General features: G+C 43.8%; 1 protein-coding gene across 3 annotated transcripts in view; it reads left to right on the top strand.

The window, feature by feature from the left end:
• The window catches only part of PPP4R4 (protein phosphatase 4 regulatory subunit 4), a 1,234,696-nt gene that overhangs the window by 628,146 nt on the left and 588,684 nt on the right, over positions 1 to 17,866 (top strand). For 2 of the 3 annotated variants that reach the window (XM_069637985.1, XM_069637983.1), the window contains exon 9: positions 4,076 to 4,198. The exons of the other annotated variant lie outside the window; for it this stretch is intronic. In XM_069637985.1, coding sequence (XP_069494086.1) covers positions 4,076 to 4,198 — 123 coding nt within the window. The remainder of the gene's footprint in view (positions 1 to 4,075; positions 4,199 to 17,866) is intronic. 3 annotated transcript variants of the gene reach the window in all.

Consider the following 17,866-nt stretch of genomic DNA (forward strand, 5'->3'; position numbering starts at 1 on the left):
CACAGCCTACACTGGGAAACTAATTAGGGCCTGCAGACCTATCCTATCTACAAACAGCTGCCTCACTTTGGCCAGGGCCCTCATACAATCGAAGCTTGACTACTCCAACAGCCTCTACCTAGGTGCCAACCAAGCTATAATTAATAAACTTCAAATCCTACAAAACAATGCGCTGCGAGCAGCGCTGAATATTTCCAGAAGAGAGCACATCTCCCATACTAGAATATCTTGCAAATGGCTATCCATTCAACAAAAAATGTACTTAGAAACCCTTTGCCTTACCTACAAAGCCCTTAACCACTTAGCCCCCCCTTATCTTACCAACAAACTCACTCTGAAACCATGCACAAGAATCACTAGATCCTCCAATACCCTCTGCCTCACTGTGCCCAGATTCACCTCTAAAAGAGCTGGTGGTTCAAGCTTCACTGTCCTTGCCCTTCAACTCTGGAACACCCTGCCACTGAACATCAAATCAACCAATTCCTTCCACCTGTTGAGGAAATTAGTCATTAGCTGGCTTTTGAAGAAACCACCCCTAAGATAGACTAAGCACACTACAAACTGTATATACTGTACATACCTTAGAAATGTTTAACCGTGCAACCTAACTACCCTGCCTGTATATATTGTATATTGCATATTACCTCTACAATTTTCTTATTGCATAATCTATGTATATTGTACCTATGTAACCTGTCCTTTAAGCGCCCATTTACCCCAGGGTCTGGAGCGCTATATAAAACAAATAAACAAACAAACATATTTGCAAGGAACTTGGGGTTGGTCACCCTAAGTTACCTGGGGCAACCTGAGGTGGACTCCCTGCTCACTGTGCTCGGAGAGGCACAGCTTCATCTCACTGATGAGGCCCAACAAGGCTGAAACACGTGTATGCGGTTGCTGGTGGTACTCTTGTTCAGAGAGGAATTGCCATAGCATTTCGGTGCTGGACTGCCCATGTGGGCGGGACAAAGACTGATATGCAAATGGATATTTCCCATCTGTGAAAGGTACAGTGAGCAAAAAGCGTGTGCTGCAAACTCTCATCTCAGAACAGGTTATCATGCCATGTTCTTTCTGGAGAGGAGCGCCTGCTACCTTTTTTGACACATTCTATTTCTGCATGGCTCTTCACATTGTCACCTTGCCTGCATGACCAATGGTGGATCTGAAATGTTACCCTCAACCACTATATGGACTGGTCTCCTGGTTTCTACTAACGCAACCACTACCTGTCCATTTCTTGCACGATGCCTGTGGCATCATTTGGAGATGTTCTGTAGAATATGCCTCAAAAGCATGTCCCGGTCTCCTATTCATATACACCAGGATCCTAGCAAGATGTGGAGCAGGAGACTGGCACAAAATTGACTTGGATGCGTTGCTTTGCATTCAACAACCCTTTCTGATTTAACATTGAGAAGAGAGTTGAAGATCATATAAGTGGGTATGACGTCCTTTCATCGACACCCGTTTTTATGACCGGTGTTTTTCCATAGAATTTTTGCAGAAAAAAAGTATCACTTTTTTTGGGGGGGTGGGAAATGGCATATAAAGGGTTGTAAATAAACAATAAATAGTTAAATGACGGGGAGCTTAGAGGGAACCCCCCACAAATAATTTTTAAAACATTTTGAAAACTCTTTTTGGCAAAAATTCAGCAGAAACGTAAATACAGGTGCCGATGAAATGACATAGAACCATATAGTGCAGGACATTAGAGCACCTTTAGCCCTGTAATGCCTCGCAGAGTTTTTCCAGCTCTACGTTGGTTTAGTTTGGCACTATTTTCAGAGGGTGGAGCGGATGACAAGTATTTCAAAAAAATCCCACCAATAGTGAAGGATGAGGATAAAATGAAGCCATAGAGCACTCATCGAGAAGGAAGAAATGCTAACGTCTGCAGTTTAGAAGAATTAAACGGATTTCGTGCACCCAGTCGTATTTGGGATGCAATGGAAAAATGTTAAATTATTTCAATTAAAAGAAAGGATCACTGTAACAAAATTGGAAACCTTGTCGAGGGAAATATTTTCTCAGGAAATTGCCAAAGACTATAGTGTTTTCTAGAGCACCAATTTCACTGGGTTTACAGTTTCAGAGTGCATGTTAACAGGTTTGACTAATTACCTTCCTTGTTACCCATATACACAGTTTGCTACCTCTGAAGGATGAAGGAATGAGTCTGCTCTGAGGAGTATCTAACTCTACCCATTTGGCAGGTGTGTACGCACATTGGTTTTTAACTAATCCGCATAGGGCCATTCTTGCAGAGTAGCAGTCTGGAAAACATGTAACATACTAAATGAAGTTTCCTTGGAGGCATACAGAACCCAGCCCAGGACAAGTAGCCTCTAACCATGGTTGACCTTTGCTACATTCACACTTCAATGTTGCTTACCTTTACTGTCGAGATGCTCCTCACCTTTCAGAGAGGCACTACTATGCAAACGTTTCAGTGTCATGGGATCTTAGCACTATGTATGTTAGTACCCTCAGCCCTCATTTTTTTCGTTGACACAAACAAACAATTATCTTGCTGTATCTTATTTTGGAAAATGAAAAGAATACTTATAGTGCTACAGCCTTTTTTCTTGAACTTATAAAGAGATATGCATCTGATCTTCTTACGTGGCCTGTCACGGAGCGCCCTCCTCGGCCCATCTCCTCCATTGTCACCATCAATAGGTGGTTTTCGCAAAGGATGAGGTCTCGTAGGTGAGCGTCGCAGTGCCTGAGCAACACTTAAGGGCGTTGCCTTGATTTAGGTAAATAGGTCTCAGAGAGATTTTGTTTTTCTGTAGAAAGGTTGCAGTGGATGCTGGGTTTTTCGTAAAGCCTTCAGCTTGATATTGTAGTTTCCTTGAAAAGGAAATATTGAGATTGGCACCATGGCTACTTTTCAGATGCATTAGCTGTAAGCTTGTTACTGGTTCATGATGGAATTAATAGAGTTCTTAGTAAACGCCAGCATGCCTGATCAATGGTTTACTTCTCATGATGCATATAGGTCAGGTGGGACATAGGTCTTCTTAAAATATAATTGCAGCTGATACACTGTGAAGACAGGTGTTTGCCACTAGAAAAGCAAGAAAGAAACTACATGTACCCGGTGATCATGGAGTGACATCGAACACATAGTGTGGCAAGTCTGGGGTTGAACGGATAGTGCAAGCAAGTTATTTTTTTTAATCCGTAATCTTCTAGTTCAGAAGCTCACGTGCCTGGGAGATGCATTCAGATGGTGGGAACCAGTAATGAAACTGTCGCGGGCGAGTAATCTGTGGGTAGATGGAGCGTAATCTTTTGGATTTGAAATTAAGATGAGATGAAAGTGCTAACGTCAGGCATTTTGCATCCCGTAACTTATTTTTCACATTTTGGTCATGCATTGCTTTAGTCTTCACACACCCTTTCACAACTTAAATACTCCTCCACACACCACTTCATGTATATATGCATAATCTAATATTTAAGTTATTTGCTAAAGTTTTACTTGTATAAGGGATTCTGTCGAACTTTCCTTGCTAGTCAAATCCTGTGGGTGGCTAGGATATGCTGTCTCTGGTAGGCTATGTATGTCAGGGGGTTTGCATATGTTTTTTTTAATGTACCACTTTGTTACTGTCTTACTTTTCCATGTCTCAAAATGGTTGTGTTTCTGTATTGGAGATTTCTTTCTGTAAAGTGTCGTAACCTCATACTCGTTGATTCAGGTTGTGTGTCGCTCCATATTTCTCAGTCAATGCATGCATGCTAATGCTAGTAATGAACCGTAACGCAAACACTTATTTACCATTGTAGCGATGATAGTAGTGGGACATTTGATTTCACTGGGACATGCGCTTACGTGTGTAGTAGCTGAAGAACGAAGAGCATGGTCAAACATGGTAAAAAACGGAGGGTTGGAAGTAGATCAATAAACCCAGCACATTCAACGAAACACCCACAGCTTATGTGTGCATGTGATTTTCACAGATTGTTATGCTTCAGTAATATGTTTCGTATTTTGTTCATGGAATGTTGATGTTGTCTTTTGCAAACATGAGCATGTATCTTGTTGTTTTTTCAGATGACAGATCTCAGACTGTTCTCCCATTAGTGAAATCATTTTGTGAGAAATCTCTCAAAGCAGATGAATTTGTTCTTGCCTCTTTGTCTTTGCAGTTAGGAAAACTAATGCATGGACTGCAAGGTAGGAGTAGGTTTTTAATCCGTTTTAAATTGTATTTCACTGTATAATCTTGAAGATGGATGGGATCTCCTTTAGGTGATCCATTGACGGGCGGGTTCTGTAAATGTTGATTTCTGTTAAACCCTCAATGGAATCTCAGACATCGGCCAGCATGGGCATGGACTGTGGAAAGTATTTTAAATTGTGAAAAGAATGCCTGATCCTGACATAGAGATGTTTTTGAATGGATTGTGATCTCCAATGTATTCCTCATCTTTGACATGTAATGTCCAGCATCAGCTGCCTCTGAAAACTTTTTTAGGTAGAGGGCGTTGTGCGTCGATGGTGTTGAGTCGATGTTGTTCGAAGGCCTCCGTCGAGGGTGATGTCATCGAAGAGCATATATAGCACACGCGGCGCCCGTTGGCCTCAGTTCTGTTTTTCTGTGACAGCATTTGCTTCGACAACGGAATTCGACATGCATCATTGTCTGATTCAGAGGAAGAAGGCAAACGCTCTAGGTCTCGGAGTGGCTCTGACCATTCATCGTCCTCTCGAAGAAGTCAAAGAGAAGGCACCGCAGGTCGCCTTTGTCGACTCCTTCGTCCGACGCATGCACCGAAAGGGTTGCCTGTAGCACAAAAAAGTCTACCACAGCTGAAAGGGAAGCTTTCCGAAAGGAAATGTTGAAAATATTCGAAAAGGGTCATGCTCCTACCGAGCCTTCAAAGCAAGCCGGTAAGGATAGGTCATGCTCTAACTCCTGCGCGCCTTAGAGTCCGGGAAAGCGGCCTGACAAACATCGGGATCCCTCGAGGTCCGATGATCAGTGCAAAGAACAATCAAGATCCTTGACGCCATCGAGACCTTTGAAGACAGTGGTGTCCTCGAGGCCAGGCAGGTCCTTGACGACAGTGTCTTCGACGCCCGTTGGGCTCCCAACGTAGAAGACTTCGAAGTCAGCTGCGCCATATACGCTGGCTGTCCCATCGAAGCCGAGTGCTCCAACGCCAATGAAGCCTTCGACGTAGTCGAAGCCTGTATCTTCCATTCCTGAGAAAATGTACACTCCTCTTCCCAGAAAGGAGTTTTTCAAGTCACTATCTTCAATTTATGAAGATGAGGAATGCTCAGATGAGGAAGATGCCCCATTTGGGTTGCAATATGGGAGAGGAGTCCAGGATTAAGGACTTGTAAAGCCTAATAATTTACAGTCTTCGAGTGGAGTAGATACTTCACCCGAACTGGAATTTGGGAGACCTGAGCCTGGCGAAGATGTGGACGCTCCATACAGACAACTCATGTCCAAAGTTGTTGAGTATATGAGCTGGAGCAGACCACCACTCCCTTATGAACAAGATGACCTAACATATATACTGTATAAGGGTCCTCAGACTGACCCTGTTTTGCCCTTCCATGTGGCATTACCAAGAAGGGTGGCTAGAAATTGGGAAACTCCGGAGATCAATCCGGCAGTTAATAAGAATCTGACAACAAAATACTGCCCCTCCAGTACTGACCCCGACTACCTGTCAAAACACTCCACTCCAGAGAGTCTGGTGGTTCAGACAGCTAAATCCACTTCAAAACAGGCAGCATACCCTACCATCCCTCCTGATAGGGGTGACAAGCATGTAGATGGATGGGCAAGAAAGGTATTTTCAGCAGGAAGCATGGCACTGAAATCTGCCAACTCCACTTGTGCCCTGGCAAAAATGTTGTACACTGTATCTATGGGGGCAGAGCATATTCCCGAGGGGGAAGAAAGGGATGGCTTCATAGCTATAATTGAGAATGGCAAAGAAGCTAGTTGTGAATCTCTTCAGTCAGGATTGGATATTGCAGATAGCGTCAGCAGATATATGGTGACCAGCACCGTAATGCGCAGACATGCGTGGTTGAGGAAGTCGGGTTTTGCACCAGATGTGCAGTCTAGGCTTCTCAACATACCTTTTGATGAGTCTCATCTTTTTGGCAGCAAGGCTGGCGAGAGCCTTGAGAAGTTGCAGACCTCGAAGGCGCCAGCCAAGTTAGACAACCTCAACCTTTTCGTACTAGTGGACAACCTTGGAATGGTAGATCTTTTTGCTACTACTCCTCAGTCGGAAGGGCGAGAGAAATGGCCAGTCAAAGAGGCCAGTGAAAATGTCCTTGTGGTGGACGAGGTAGAGTTGCTAAGCCAGCTGAAGCAGCAGCCTCCATACCATCGGCCTCTGCAAAAGCTGCCTCAAAACCACTTTGAGGTCTTGAGTCACAGTTCACCAGTGGGGGGCAGACTGTCTTAGCATTTAGAAGAATGGCGAGCCATTACTTCGGATGCTTGGGCTCTGGAAACCGTAGCCCACAGTTACTCAGAACAATCCACCGGGGAGCCGCTCTTTGAAAGTTCCGGACCCGCTCCTTGTGCAGAATGTTTTAACCCTGCTAGAGAAAAGGGCTATAGAACCAGTACTTGTAGCGGAGAGGAACAAGGGATGGTACTCCCCATATTTTTTGTTCCCCAAAAAGGACAGAGGACTGAGACCCATCTTGGATTTGAAATACTTGAACAAGTTCCTCAGGAAGGACAAGTTCAAGATGTTCACACTTTCTCAGATCCTTCAGGCCCTCCAACTTCAGGATTGGTTGATGTCATTAGACCTCCACAATGCTTATTTTCATGTGCCAATCCATCTCAAGCACCCTGAGGGTTTTCATCAAACTGATGGCGGTAGTCGAAGCGAATCTCAGGAAAGGGGGGGATTCACATCTACCCCTAACTGAACGATTGGCTGATCAGGGCGCATTCTCCCGAACAAGCCCTGGATCATCTCAGTCACCTGCCACTCTCTCCACAAATTGGGCTTCTCCCTCAATTACAATAAGTGCCATATGACACCTTCTCAGCAGCTCCAGTACATCAGGGCTGTGTTAGACACATCCTTGGGAAAGAGCTCACCACCCAAGGTGAGGGCTCAAGACATTCTTCAGATGGTTACCAAATTTCAGAATGCCCAGAATCTTCCTGCCTTTGACTTCTTGAGGTGGCTCGGCCTCATGGCATGCTTTGGCCAGAGATTACAGGAGTGACGGACTCCTCGCTCACGGGGTGGGGAGCTCACACCAATGATCTGATAGTTAGTGGTCGTTGGTCTCCATTGGAATCCTGACTACACATCAATATTTTGGAGCTGTGGGCAATCAGAGTAGCGCTGAAAGACTTCCTGCCCTGTGTACAGGGAAAGAATGTCCTGATAATGACAGACAACACAGTGGCCATTTACTACCTCAAAAAGAGAGGCCGTCTAAGGTCACTACCACTTTGCAGAGAGGCAATGCAGCTCTGTTACTGGGCGATAAAAGAAGGGTTATCTCTATCAGCAGTTCACTTAGCCGGAGAGGAGAACACAGCGGCGGACGCTCTGAGCAGGCAGAGCACAGTCTCCCACGATTGGGAACTAGCTCAGGAAGTCCTTCAAGAGATCTTCACCCTTTGGGGAACCCCGGAAGTGGATCTGTTGGCGACCAAGGTCAACCAGAAGTGCAAAATGTTCTGCTCCACAGAATTTCCTCCAAGAGGAGCTCTAGGAGACGTGTTCGTAGTAGACTGGGAGTTTCTGCTTCTGTACGCGTTTCTTCCAATCCCCGTCATTCCTCATGTGATTAGGAGGTTGAGAAAGTACAGGAAACACATGATCCTAATTGCCCCGGATTGGGCCAGGCGAATGTGGTACCGTGTCCTTCGAGACATGCCCATCTGTCCTCCAATACGTCTACCATAGAGTGAGGATCTTCTCTCGCGAGAGGAGGGTCGGGTTGTCCATCCAGAGGTCAATATTCTCAACTTTCACGCTTGGTTACTGAAAGACTGATAAATAAGGATGGGGACCACCCAGATGACGTTATGGAGGTGTTGCTTTCGGCTAGAAGATGAGCAACAAAATCTTTGTGCCGTTGGAACAAGTTTTGCAACTGGTGCAAAGAAAAGAATGTATACCCTTATCTGTGTAAAACACCAGACGTTTTGGGGCTCCAAATTGGCACCTTTAAAGGCTATCTGGCGGCACTGCCCATTTTTAAGCTTGCATCAGAGGAATGCTCTTATTTCAAAATCCCTCTGGTGACTCAATTCCTGAAAGGACTCAGTAATGTGTATCCCACATCTCCTTTCCAAGTTCTGGTTTGGGACCTAAATCTGGTTTTTAAATTCTTAATGTGTGCACCATTTGAACCCTTGCACACGTGTCCTCTAAGGTTATTAACCTTTAAAACCATTTCATCGGTTGCTCTCACATCAGCACGCAGAGTGATCGAGTTGTAGGCACTGTCAGTAAAGCTACCCTTCACAGCCTTCTACAAGGACAAGGTTGTCTTGAAGGTCAGACCTTCATTTTTACTGAAAATCATTTTGGATTTTCATTTGAACCAGAAAATTGTCCTGCCTTCCTTCTACCCTGGTAAGGAGGAAGAAAGACTTCATAGATTAGACCCTAGAAGAGCATTAAGCTTTTACATTTCAAGAACAATCAAAATTTGGTTTGATCAGTTGTTCATAGGGTATACAGGTCGAAAACTAGGTCAGACTGTTACCAAACAGACCTTATCTAGGTGGATAATTTTGACAATTTGAGTGCTTCGGTCTTGCTGAGAAAGACCCTGCTGAAGGTTTGCGGGCTCATTCCACAAGGGGGATGGCTACATCTACAGCCCTTCAAAGGGGACTTCCTAACACATTATGCTCTGGACGCTTCCCATTCTCAAGATCTTGCTTTTGGCTCTGCCCTTGAAAATGTGTAATATATAGAATTCTTCACCCTCCTCCAATCATAAACACTGCTTTGGGAGTTTGTCAATTATGCGGAATACGTTGGAGGACACAATCCATTCGAAGAACAAGTTACTTTCCCCTGGTAACGTTCTTTCGACTGGATGTTCCTCCAACGTATTCCTCATCGCCCTCTCAACCTACCCCTCTGTAGAATTTCCCATGCTATTACAGTTCCGCTCCACCAAGGTTGAGTACTGTCATGCCCGTATGTATAGGCATCTCTGCTGCACGAGGAGTAGGAAAAACAGAACTGAGGCCAACGGACGCTGCCCGTGTTATATATACTCTCAGATGTCACCCTCAACGGAGGCCTTCGAGAGACATCGACTCGACGCCATCGATGCACAACGCTCTCTGCCGAAAATGTTTTCCGAGGCAACTGAAGCTGCACATTACATGTTAAAGCTGAGGAATACGCTGGAGGAACATCCAGTCGAAAGAACGTTACCAGGGGTAAGTATAGTATACCAACATTCAGATTTTTTAAAATCTATCTTCGCTTGCTGATTTAATGTTGTGTTTTCCTCATGTTCTCTTATTTGTAGAACCAGCTACACTATTAATTATTTGGTTTTCCTTGACTTGTTTGTGTTGGATTATAATACAAAAAAAGGGATCCAACAAAAGGAATGATTCTCTTCCTGGATTTGAAAATGATCCTTTCGTACAAACACAAAAAGGAACTGAATCTGCCATTGCCACTGTCTTTGGTGCTCTCTGTGTGATGGGCATCACTTGTTGATTTTGGTACCTAAGCAAAGCAGTGGCCGGCAATATTAGTTCCCTCTTTTATTATTGGACAGTTAGCGTCTACTGCTTTCTCCAGAACATCTTTTCTTAAAGTAGATAACTGTTTAATCTTTAAATGATTTGAATTATTGTCAATGCAAACATTTTGTTTTGGACACTTTAACTTATTTATACATCAGTTGTGTCTCATACTCTTAATTATTGTTCACTCTAAATGCACAGCATGCTTTATATTCAACAAGGTTACCCCACTTCTTTAGAACAACTTTGCCATTTTCTAAAAAAAGGCTTTTTTTCATTGCCCAACACTTGAAAAACCCATAAGCCCCAATGCAAGCAGCTCTCCAAGGTGCCTAAAATTCAGTGTGTTTCGTCTGTATGGCACCTATGTTGAATAGCTAAAAGACCAACAATCTAAGTCAAGGTCCAGAACATAATGTAGCGCTGTACCCAATCCAAGACAAAGCCAACAGCCAATTGCCTCTGAAGAAGAGTCTGAGGAGCCCTATCGAACTGGCAGCATAGTTTTCAAAAACGATCATCTGTGAGCCCTGATGATGCCTTTGGTCCCACTTTGCTGATAATCCAACTTGCCTTTCACATAGCTGGCCCTTCTCACTTTGCCCTGACCCATGAAAATCTATATTTATTAAAGGCCCTATTTTGTACCACTTTGGCACTTAGATCGACGGAAAGCATGGCTTTAGGTTCAGTCGATAAAAATCCAGAGGTAGAGGGAGAAAAAGGCACAATTCATGTCGGAGTCCAAAGAATGAAGTACCAAGGGCACCCCCAAGCCAAACCTATATTTTAATACAGTAGCTGTGCTGTTCACAACAAAGAAGGCATCTAAATAGGGCAAGGAACTGTGTTATATATGTATGCTGTTCTTGTTTTAGAAACAGCTTCTGCACAAGCTTTTGTGGCCAATACTCTTCATCACCATTTGTCGCTGGGAGTTTAAGATAATGCATACATTGGCCCTAATTCACAGAAGCGTTTTATAATGGCAAAACCCCATTGGAAAACGTTCTGTGAATTAGGCCCTTAGTGTTGTAAATACACAGTGCTTGGTGCCACTTCAGTCATAGCTTCAGATGTCAGGATTTAACACCCATTTTTATAGAATCCTGAGACATTGGTGATGTGAAAAACAGGGAAACCATAAAGGCTGTTTCTTGATAGCACAGGAAAATTGGCCAGCAAAAGAGATTTCAGCACTAACAAATGCAACAGAACCAGGGAAGCTCAATCAAAAAGAACACATATAACGGCTTGCTGAGAATGGAGGTTCTAAACACCACAGCAGTAGCCAGTCTTGATGATACCCCTTAAAGAACCAAGAGAAGTGGATGCTGGGAATTGTTCTAAACCTCAGTCACACCAGGGCAGGAACATTAATAGCTCTTAAAGAATCAAGATGACTGAATGCTAGGAATTGTAGTCCTATCACATACCCCTCCTATCCCAAAGAAATTGAGCCACGCTGGCAAGGGCAATTATACTATCATGTCTTGACTATTGCAACTCGTTGCTGCTGGGGGCCTCGCCTCATTGCATTGATCAGCTGCAGTTTGTACAGAACGATGCTGTCCATTTTGTGTACGATCTATCAAAAAGAGAGCACATATCCAGTGCTCGTAGGGACCTACACTGTCTTCCCGTCTCGGCAAGGATGCGTTTCAAAGCCATGACTATGATCCATAAATGTATATCTGGCTATGCTCCGAAATACTTGAGAGCCCTTGACGCCACACACTCCCCCGTCAGCACAAAAGAACTACTAGTGGTACCCAGAGTAAGAAAAGCAGGGGATTGGGAAGATATTTCCCGGTCCGGGCCACTCAACTTGGGAACGCCATTCCCCTTGGATTAAGGAAAGAAGTTCACCTGTCACATTTTAAAAACCTTTTGAAAACCCATCTCTTCACTTAATTTTCGTACCTATCTCCAGGTTTTGTGGTGTACCGTTCCACTGTCATGTGTGTTTTTGTGGCACCCTGTTGCCTACGGACTTTCATCGCTTGATAAATAAGAAAATAAATGAAGTACACACAGGCATTGGCACAGTGACCCTAATATTTGTCAAGGGAAGTCTAGGACTGTTGTAAAAAAGACCCTATCACCTAGCATAAAGAAGGCTGGCTAAGGGAGAGAGAGTAAAGAGCCTGCATACTCCAAGCCCTGCAAGTAAAACGAAAGAGCTATCTGATGAATAAGTCATTCATGCTTTTTAAACAAAGTATTCCCTTTGTTTTTTCAATTGTGATCTATTTGTGATCTAGTAATAAAAATGGAGATGGTGTCAGCAGGGGGATCATAGACATCTGATTCAGGAATGTCCCACCAAAGAGAAAATGATGACAATGCTATACCCAAAAAGCCAGGTTACAAGAGAACAGGAGGTTTGCCCTGATAGTAAAGAGGACTCCACAGACATTTACACATACTCGGGTAGTGAAGAGATGCAGAACTACACTTTTGCAGTTCATTGTGGTGAATTGGTAGAACTCCCCTTTCTTTTATGTGAGGGGGTGGGCCACCAGGGACTTATTTGGTATGGTCACTACCTGATGTGCCTCTCAGAGGGTGGTTGGAGTGTGATCCAGTAGGCTTGCCACCACACCACAGCACATAATCATTCCATCAGGGTAGTCCAAAACCCCAACCCCTAGATGGGACTAATGGCAAATACCCCTTCAAGCATAGTTCAAATGGAGTGCATGTTAGGCAAGGAGACTTCAGGAATCACCCAGCATACAGTTACAAACACACAGAGTTGGAGGATTTCCCAAGTAACTGTTCCTGAACCTACATGCTTCATATGGAGAGGAAACTGAAAAACTATGAGTTGAACAGTTGCACAGAGATGCCATAATAGACTGTATGTCAGTCTTTAAAGGGCATGGAAAGTTGTGTACAGAAGTGCTGCTGCTCAAGGAAATCCAAGATTACCTGGATGACCTGAAGTCGTGTCGCGTAGCACCTGTAAAGCCGGGGAGGAGACAGGTGAGATAAATTCAATAATCAAGCGCAAAGGCTAATTTATAGAAATGGAAACAACCTTTAGGGGAGGTCCCATCCCAAGACCCTAAGCCAATATCCTTCTGATTTGAGCCGATCGTTAAAGACTAATACAATTAAGGGGAATGTGTATATCTGTTTAAAGGGCCTAGCTGAGTATGGTAGGTGCAACAGACTGAGATCAGAAGGACATGCTCTTGCATCTTCTGTCCATGCAGGTAGACTGCCACCTTGTGCACGTTGACTCTTTTACTGGAAGAACTGCTGGCAACCCAGACCTTAATGCAAGGTTGTGAAGCCTACCAAAGGTCTAGGTAACCAGGTTGCGAGAGACTCAGGGAATTGAATGCAGAGAACCAGGTTATATAGGGACTTAACCAAGTAAATATTGGGAAACCACTTGTGGCAAGACGTAACCAACTGAATGCAGAGAAAACCAGGTCCTGGAGGTACCTAATCAAGTGAATGCTGAGAACCAAGGTTGTAGAGAGACCTGAATCTGTGAATGCCAAACACCTGAGGTCTGGGAAAGACTTTGCCTGAATGCTAGGGTCTACGGGACAACTATCTGGTAAAATGAAGTACCAAAGGATGGTGATAAACCCAACACTATAGCAAGAAGTGCTGACACATACAAGTTTGTCGTCAAAGAGGTCAAGCCAAAGATATATGAGAAGAGACGCCATAGACCTGGGAAGGTTCTAGATGGAGAAATATAAAGCAGAAAGACCAAAGGAGGGTCCAGCCTGCAAGTAAACCATTGAATTGTGTGTTGTAGAAAAGGTCTGGACATTTTAAAATAGGTTTTGGTGATTTCTTCTGTTTGCCAAGAATATAGACATTTGTGTTATAGTTCAGGGATTAACCTGGAGGCTAGCGACACTTTAGGTATAGGTTGGAACTTTCTGTTGGCTACATTGCTTTGTTTATTAGGGATCCCTGGAGGGACAAGAACTTGCAAGATTAGGTTTGGATGTAATCCTTTTGAGGAACACAATTGAAGGTTCTGGACACCGGACCCTTCACTGACACCTTTGTTATTAAGAACTTCCTTAGCATTTGTAGATATTTCTCTTGGTTCTATAGGCATTTAGTCCAACTCTTTACCTGGCTTAATACTAAATAAATAACTTGTTAAACCACAGCTGTCTTGTGCCACGTGTGTCTTGGCTCACCCCATAATGCATACAAATATAGGGCTTACCCCATGAATTAATGTTTGCAGACTGATTTGTAGGTAGCAATTTCTCATGGCTATTACAGATTAATTGCTTCATTGCCAACTGGCTTTACAAAGTTGTGTAGATGTTCAAGCTTGTGTAATAGATGGAGACCATAGAGGAAATATAGGGGGCCTATTTTAAGTTTTGGTGCAAGCAAATCCGCTGAGATGACAGGAATGCCCAACTAATTTGTGATATGATTGGATGGCTTTAGGTGGAAGAGCTGAGGCTGCTGGGAGGCTCAAGGGCAACAGTGGTTTGGTTCTTTTCAAGTAGGAATAACGGAAAAAGTTTCTCAGAAGACTGTAACATTCTTGGGTGCACTGGCTTACCCAAACTCTATCTCCTAATTTGATATCCCCAATGTTAAGACAGGCCCAACGAAATGACCTGCCCCTACAGTATGCATTTGAACATATATACCCTTATGGAATTGAAGGAGAGCCTCATGTTCTTAACAGAGAAGCAAAGTCTTTTACACATTAGAACCAAATCCAAATGGAGACCAGCCCTCTTGACTAAACTAATTGGGCCCAACCACTTCCAGTAGCGGTAAGGGAATAACAGTAGCATGTGCATAGTTGATGCAAGATTGTGTCCTTACAAGATTTATTTGTCCTGGGATATGTCATTTCATCAGGTACTATATCCAGACAGGTCTTATATGTTAAACACATTCTTGTCATTTTGGATTATGTAAAATGGTATTTGGAGGATTTACTGTAAAGGAGAAACACGTCAAACATCAATCGAAAGTGTGTGTTCCTTTATATAACCCAAGTAGGGTTCTCCCAGCAGATCATGACCAATCAATATATGCTTCATGTGGAAAGTTATGGATGATATGAAGTTGGTCTTAGGGACTAAAGCCCTCCAGACCACCATCATTCATCCAGAGAGGATATCAAGGAAAGTTTCAATAACAAACTCAGTCATAGTCTAGGGAACCTGGCTTCCCTGGGTCTAGTTTGCATTACAAAAGACTTTACATGTCTCAACAGGATTTTTGTTTCTTTTGAGTTAGCCTGTAGTCTAAACGCATCAGATGTATTGGATATGCTAAAGGAAACTGTGGAGGAGAAAGAAAATTATCTCTCAATGTTGCAGGGTTCAATCAGAACAATCAAGAAAACATGAGGCCTTTGAAGAAACTTGCCAAAGAGAGCATGAAAACATGACCTTTTAAAGAAAATGTCCAGCTATGATAAGGGGACACAATGAAGGTTTAAATTTACTGATTTAGTACTATCCCTGTTACCATGCAATGAGAACATGTTACTAGCCAACAGTCATGGTCCACATACAGTCAATGAAGTCACTGAAAAGGCCAAACTATCAAATACATCAGCCCGATCAGCAAAAGCAGGACCTGATCTACCACATAAACTGACTGAAGACATGACAGGAATGGGGAAGTGAACAGACCACCACCAGAAGCTATGCAACAGATGTGAAGATCTAGAGCCACTGGGGAAGCTCCCCAGAGAAGGTTCCCCTGTGATTCTAGTAGAATTAGCAGAGCCACAAACACAACACCTGAAAACATTTCTTGGTGTGTTTCATGCTTTCTTCTCTGAGCAAACTTATCAGTTGAAAAGTATTCAACATTGTATTAGAGTGCTTCCCAATGTATTGATCCATTAGAAATTGCAAAGATTCCCTCATGCGAGGAGATTAAAGACAAGGTGGAGAAGATAATCACTGCTTACTGTGGGTAGTTGAGGGATAGTTCAGTGAGTTCTCACCTATTGTGTTAGCTTACAGGCCTGACGATACATGCAAATTCCATTTTGATTTCCACAAATTATATTATTTGCCCAAGTTTGATACAGATACTTTACAGGTCTGATATCAAACGCATAGAGATACTTAATTGCATGACGTTCTAACCAAGACTCAGCACCTGGGCTAAACGCATGAAAAGTCGAAGCACAGTACCTGTGATTCTAAGGAGCCCTGCTAAATGTGCATATTAAGAAGAATGCTTATGTACATGGACACAGGCACCCACTCCTACAGCTGCAGATACAACACTATGACTACGGATTAAAGTGAAACCGGCTTGTTCCTTCCAGAGAAGTGAGTTCTGCTTTACAGATTTGAACATAGTAGCTCGATCGTAAAGGACGCAAAGAGCTGCATGCTGAGAACGGCAGTTCTCAGCCTCAATAATAGTTGCATTGTTCCTCAGCCCCTAAAGAACCCAGAGAGCTGCATGCTGAGAACGGTGGTTCTCAGCCTCAATAATAGTTGCATTGTTCCTCGGATAGCCCCTAAAGAACCCAGAGAGCTGCATGCTGAGAATGGTGGTTCTCATCCTCGATAATAGTCGCATCATTACTCAGATAGCCCCTAAAGAACCCAGAGAGCTGCATGCGGAGAATGGTGGTTCTCAGCCTCAATAATAGTTACACTGTCACTCAGATAGCCCCTAAAGAACCCAGAGAGCTGCATGCTGAGAATGGTGGTTCTCATCCTCGATAATAGTCGCATCATTACTCAGATAGCCCCTAAAGAACCCAGAGAGCTGCGTGCGGAGAATGGTGGTTCTCAGCCTCAATAATAGTTACACTGTCACTCAGATAGCCCCTAAAGAACCCAGAGAGCTGCATGCGGAGAATGGTGGTTCTCAGCCTCAATAATAGTTGCATTGTTCCTCAGATAGCCCCTAAAGAACCCAGAGAGCTGCATGCTGAGAATGGTGGTTCTCAGCCTCAATAATAGTTGCATTGTTCCTCAGATAGCCCCTAAAGAACCCAGAGAGTTGCATGCGGAGAATGGTGGTTCTCATCCTCGATAATAGTCGCATCATTACTCAGATAGCCCCTAAAGAACCCAGAGAGCTGCATGCGGAGAATGGTGGTTCTCATCCTCAATAATAGTTACACTGTCACTCAGATAGCCCCTAAAGAACCCAGAGAGCTGCATGCGGAGAATGGTGGTTCTCAGCCTCAATAATAGTTACACTGTCACTCAGATAGCCCCTAAAGAACCCAGAGAGCTGCATGCTGAGAATGGTGGTTCTCAGCCTCAATAATAGTTGCATTGTTCCTCAGATAGCCCCTAAAGAACCCAGAGAGCTGCATGCTGAGAATGGTGGTTCTCAGCCTCAATAATAGTTGCATTGTTCCTCAGATAGCCCCTAAAGAACCCAGAGAGCTGCATGCGGAGAATGGTGGTTCTCAGCCTCAATAATAGTTACACTGTCACTCAGATAGCCCCTAAAGAACCCAGAGAGCTGCATGCAGAGAATGGTGGTTCTCAGCCTCAATAATAGTTACACTGTCACTCAGATAGCCCCTAAAGAACCCAGAGAGCTGCATGCTGAGAATGGTGGTTCTCAGCCTCAATAATAGTTGCATTGTTCCTCAGATAGCCCCTAAAGAACCCAGAGAGCTGCATGCGGAGAATGGTGGTTCTCAGCCTCGATAATAGTCACATCATTACTCTGATAGCCCCTAAAGAACCCAGAGAGCTGCATGCGGAGAATGGTGGTTCTCAGCCTCAATAATAGTTACACTGTCACTCAGATAGCCCCTAAAGAACCCAGAGAGCTGCATGCTAAGAATGGTGGTTCTCAGCCTCAATAATAGTTGCATTGTTCTTCAGACAGCCGCTAAAGAACCCAGAGAGCTGCATGCGGAGAATGGTGGTTCTCAGCCTCAATAATAGTTACACTGTCACTCAGATAGCCCCTAAAGAACCCAGAGAGCTGCATGCTAAGAATGGTGGTTCTCAGCCTCAATAATAGTTGCATTGTTCTTTAGACAGCCCCTAAAGAACCCAGAGAGCTGCATGCGGAGAATGGTGGTTCTCAGCCTCAATAATAGTTACACTGTCACTCAGATAGCCCCTAAAGAACCCAGAGAGCTGCATGCGGAGAAC

The sequence above is a fragment of the Ambystoma mexicanum genome, chromosome 14 (genome assembly GCF_040938575.1).
Source record: "Ambystoma mexicanum isolate Mex_15411 chromosome 14, UKY_AmexF1_1, whole genome shotgun sequence".
Classification (NCBI taxonomy): Eukaryota; Metazoa; Chordata; class Amphibia; order Caudata; family Ambystomatidae; genus Ambystoma; species Ambystoma mexicanum.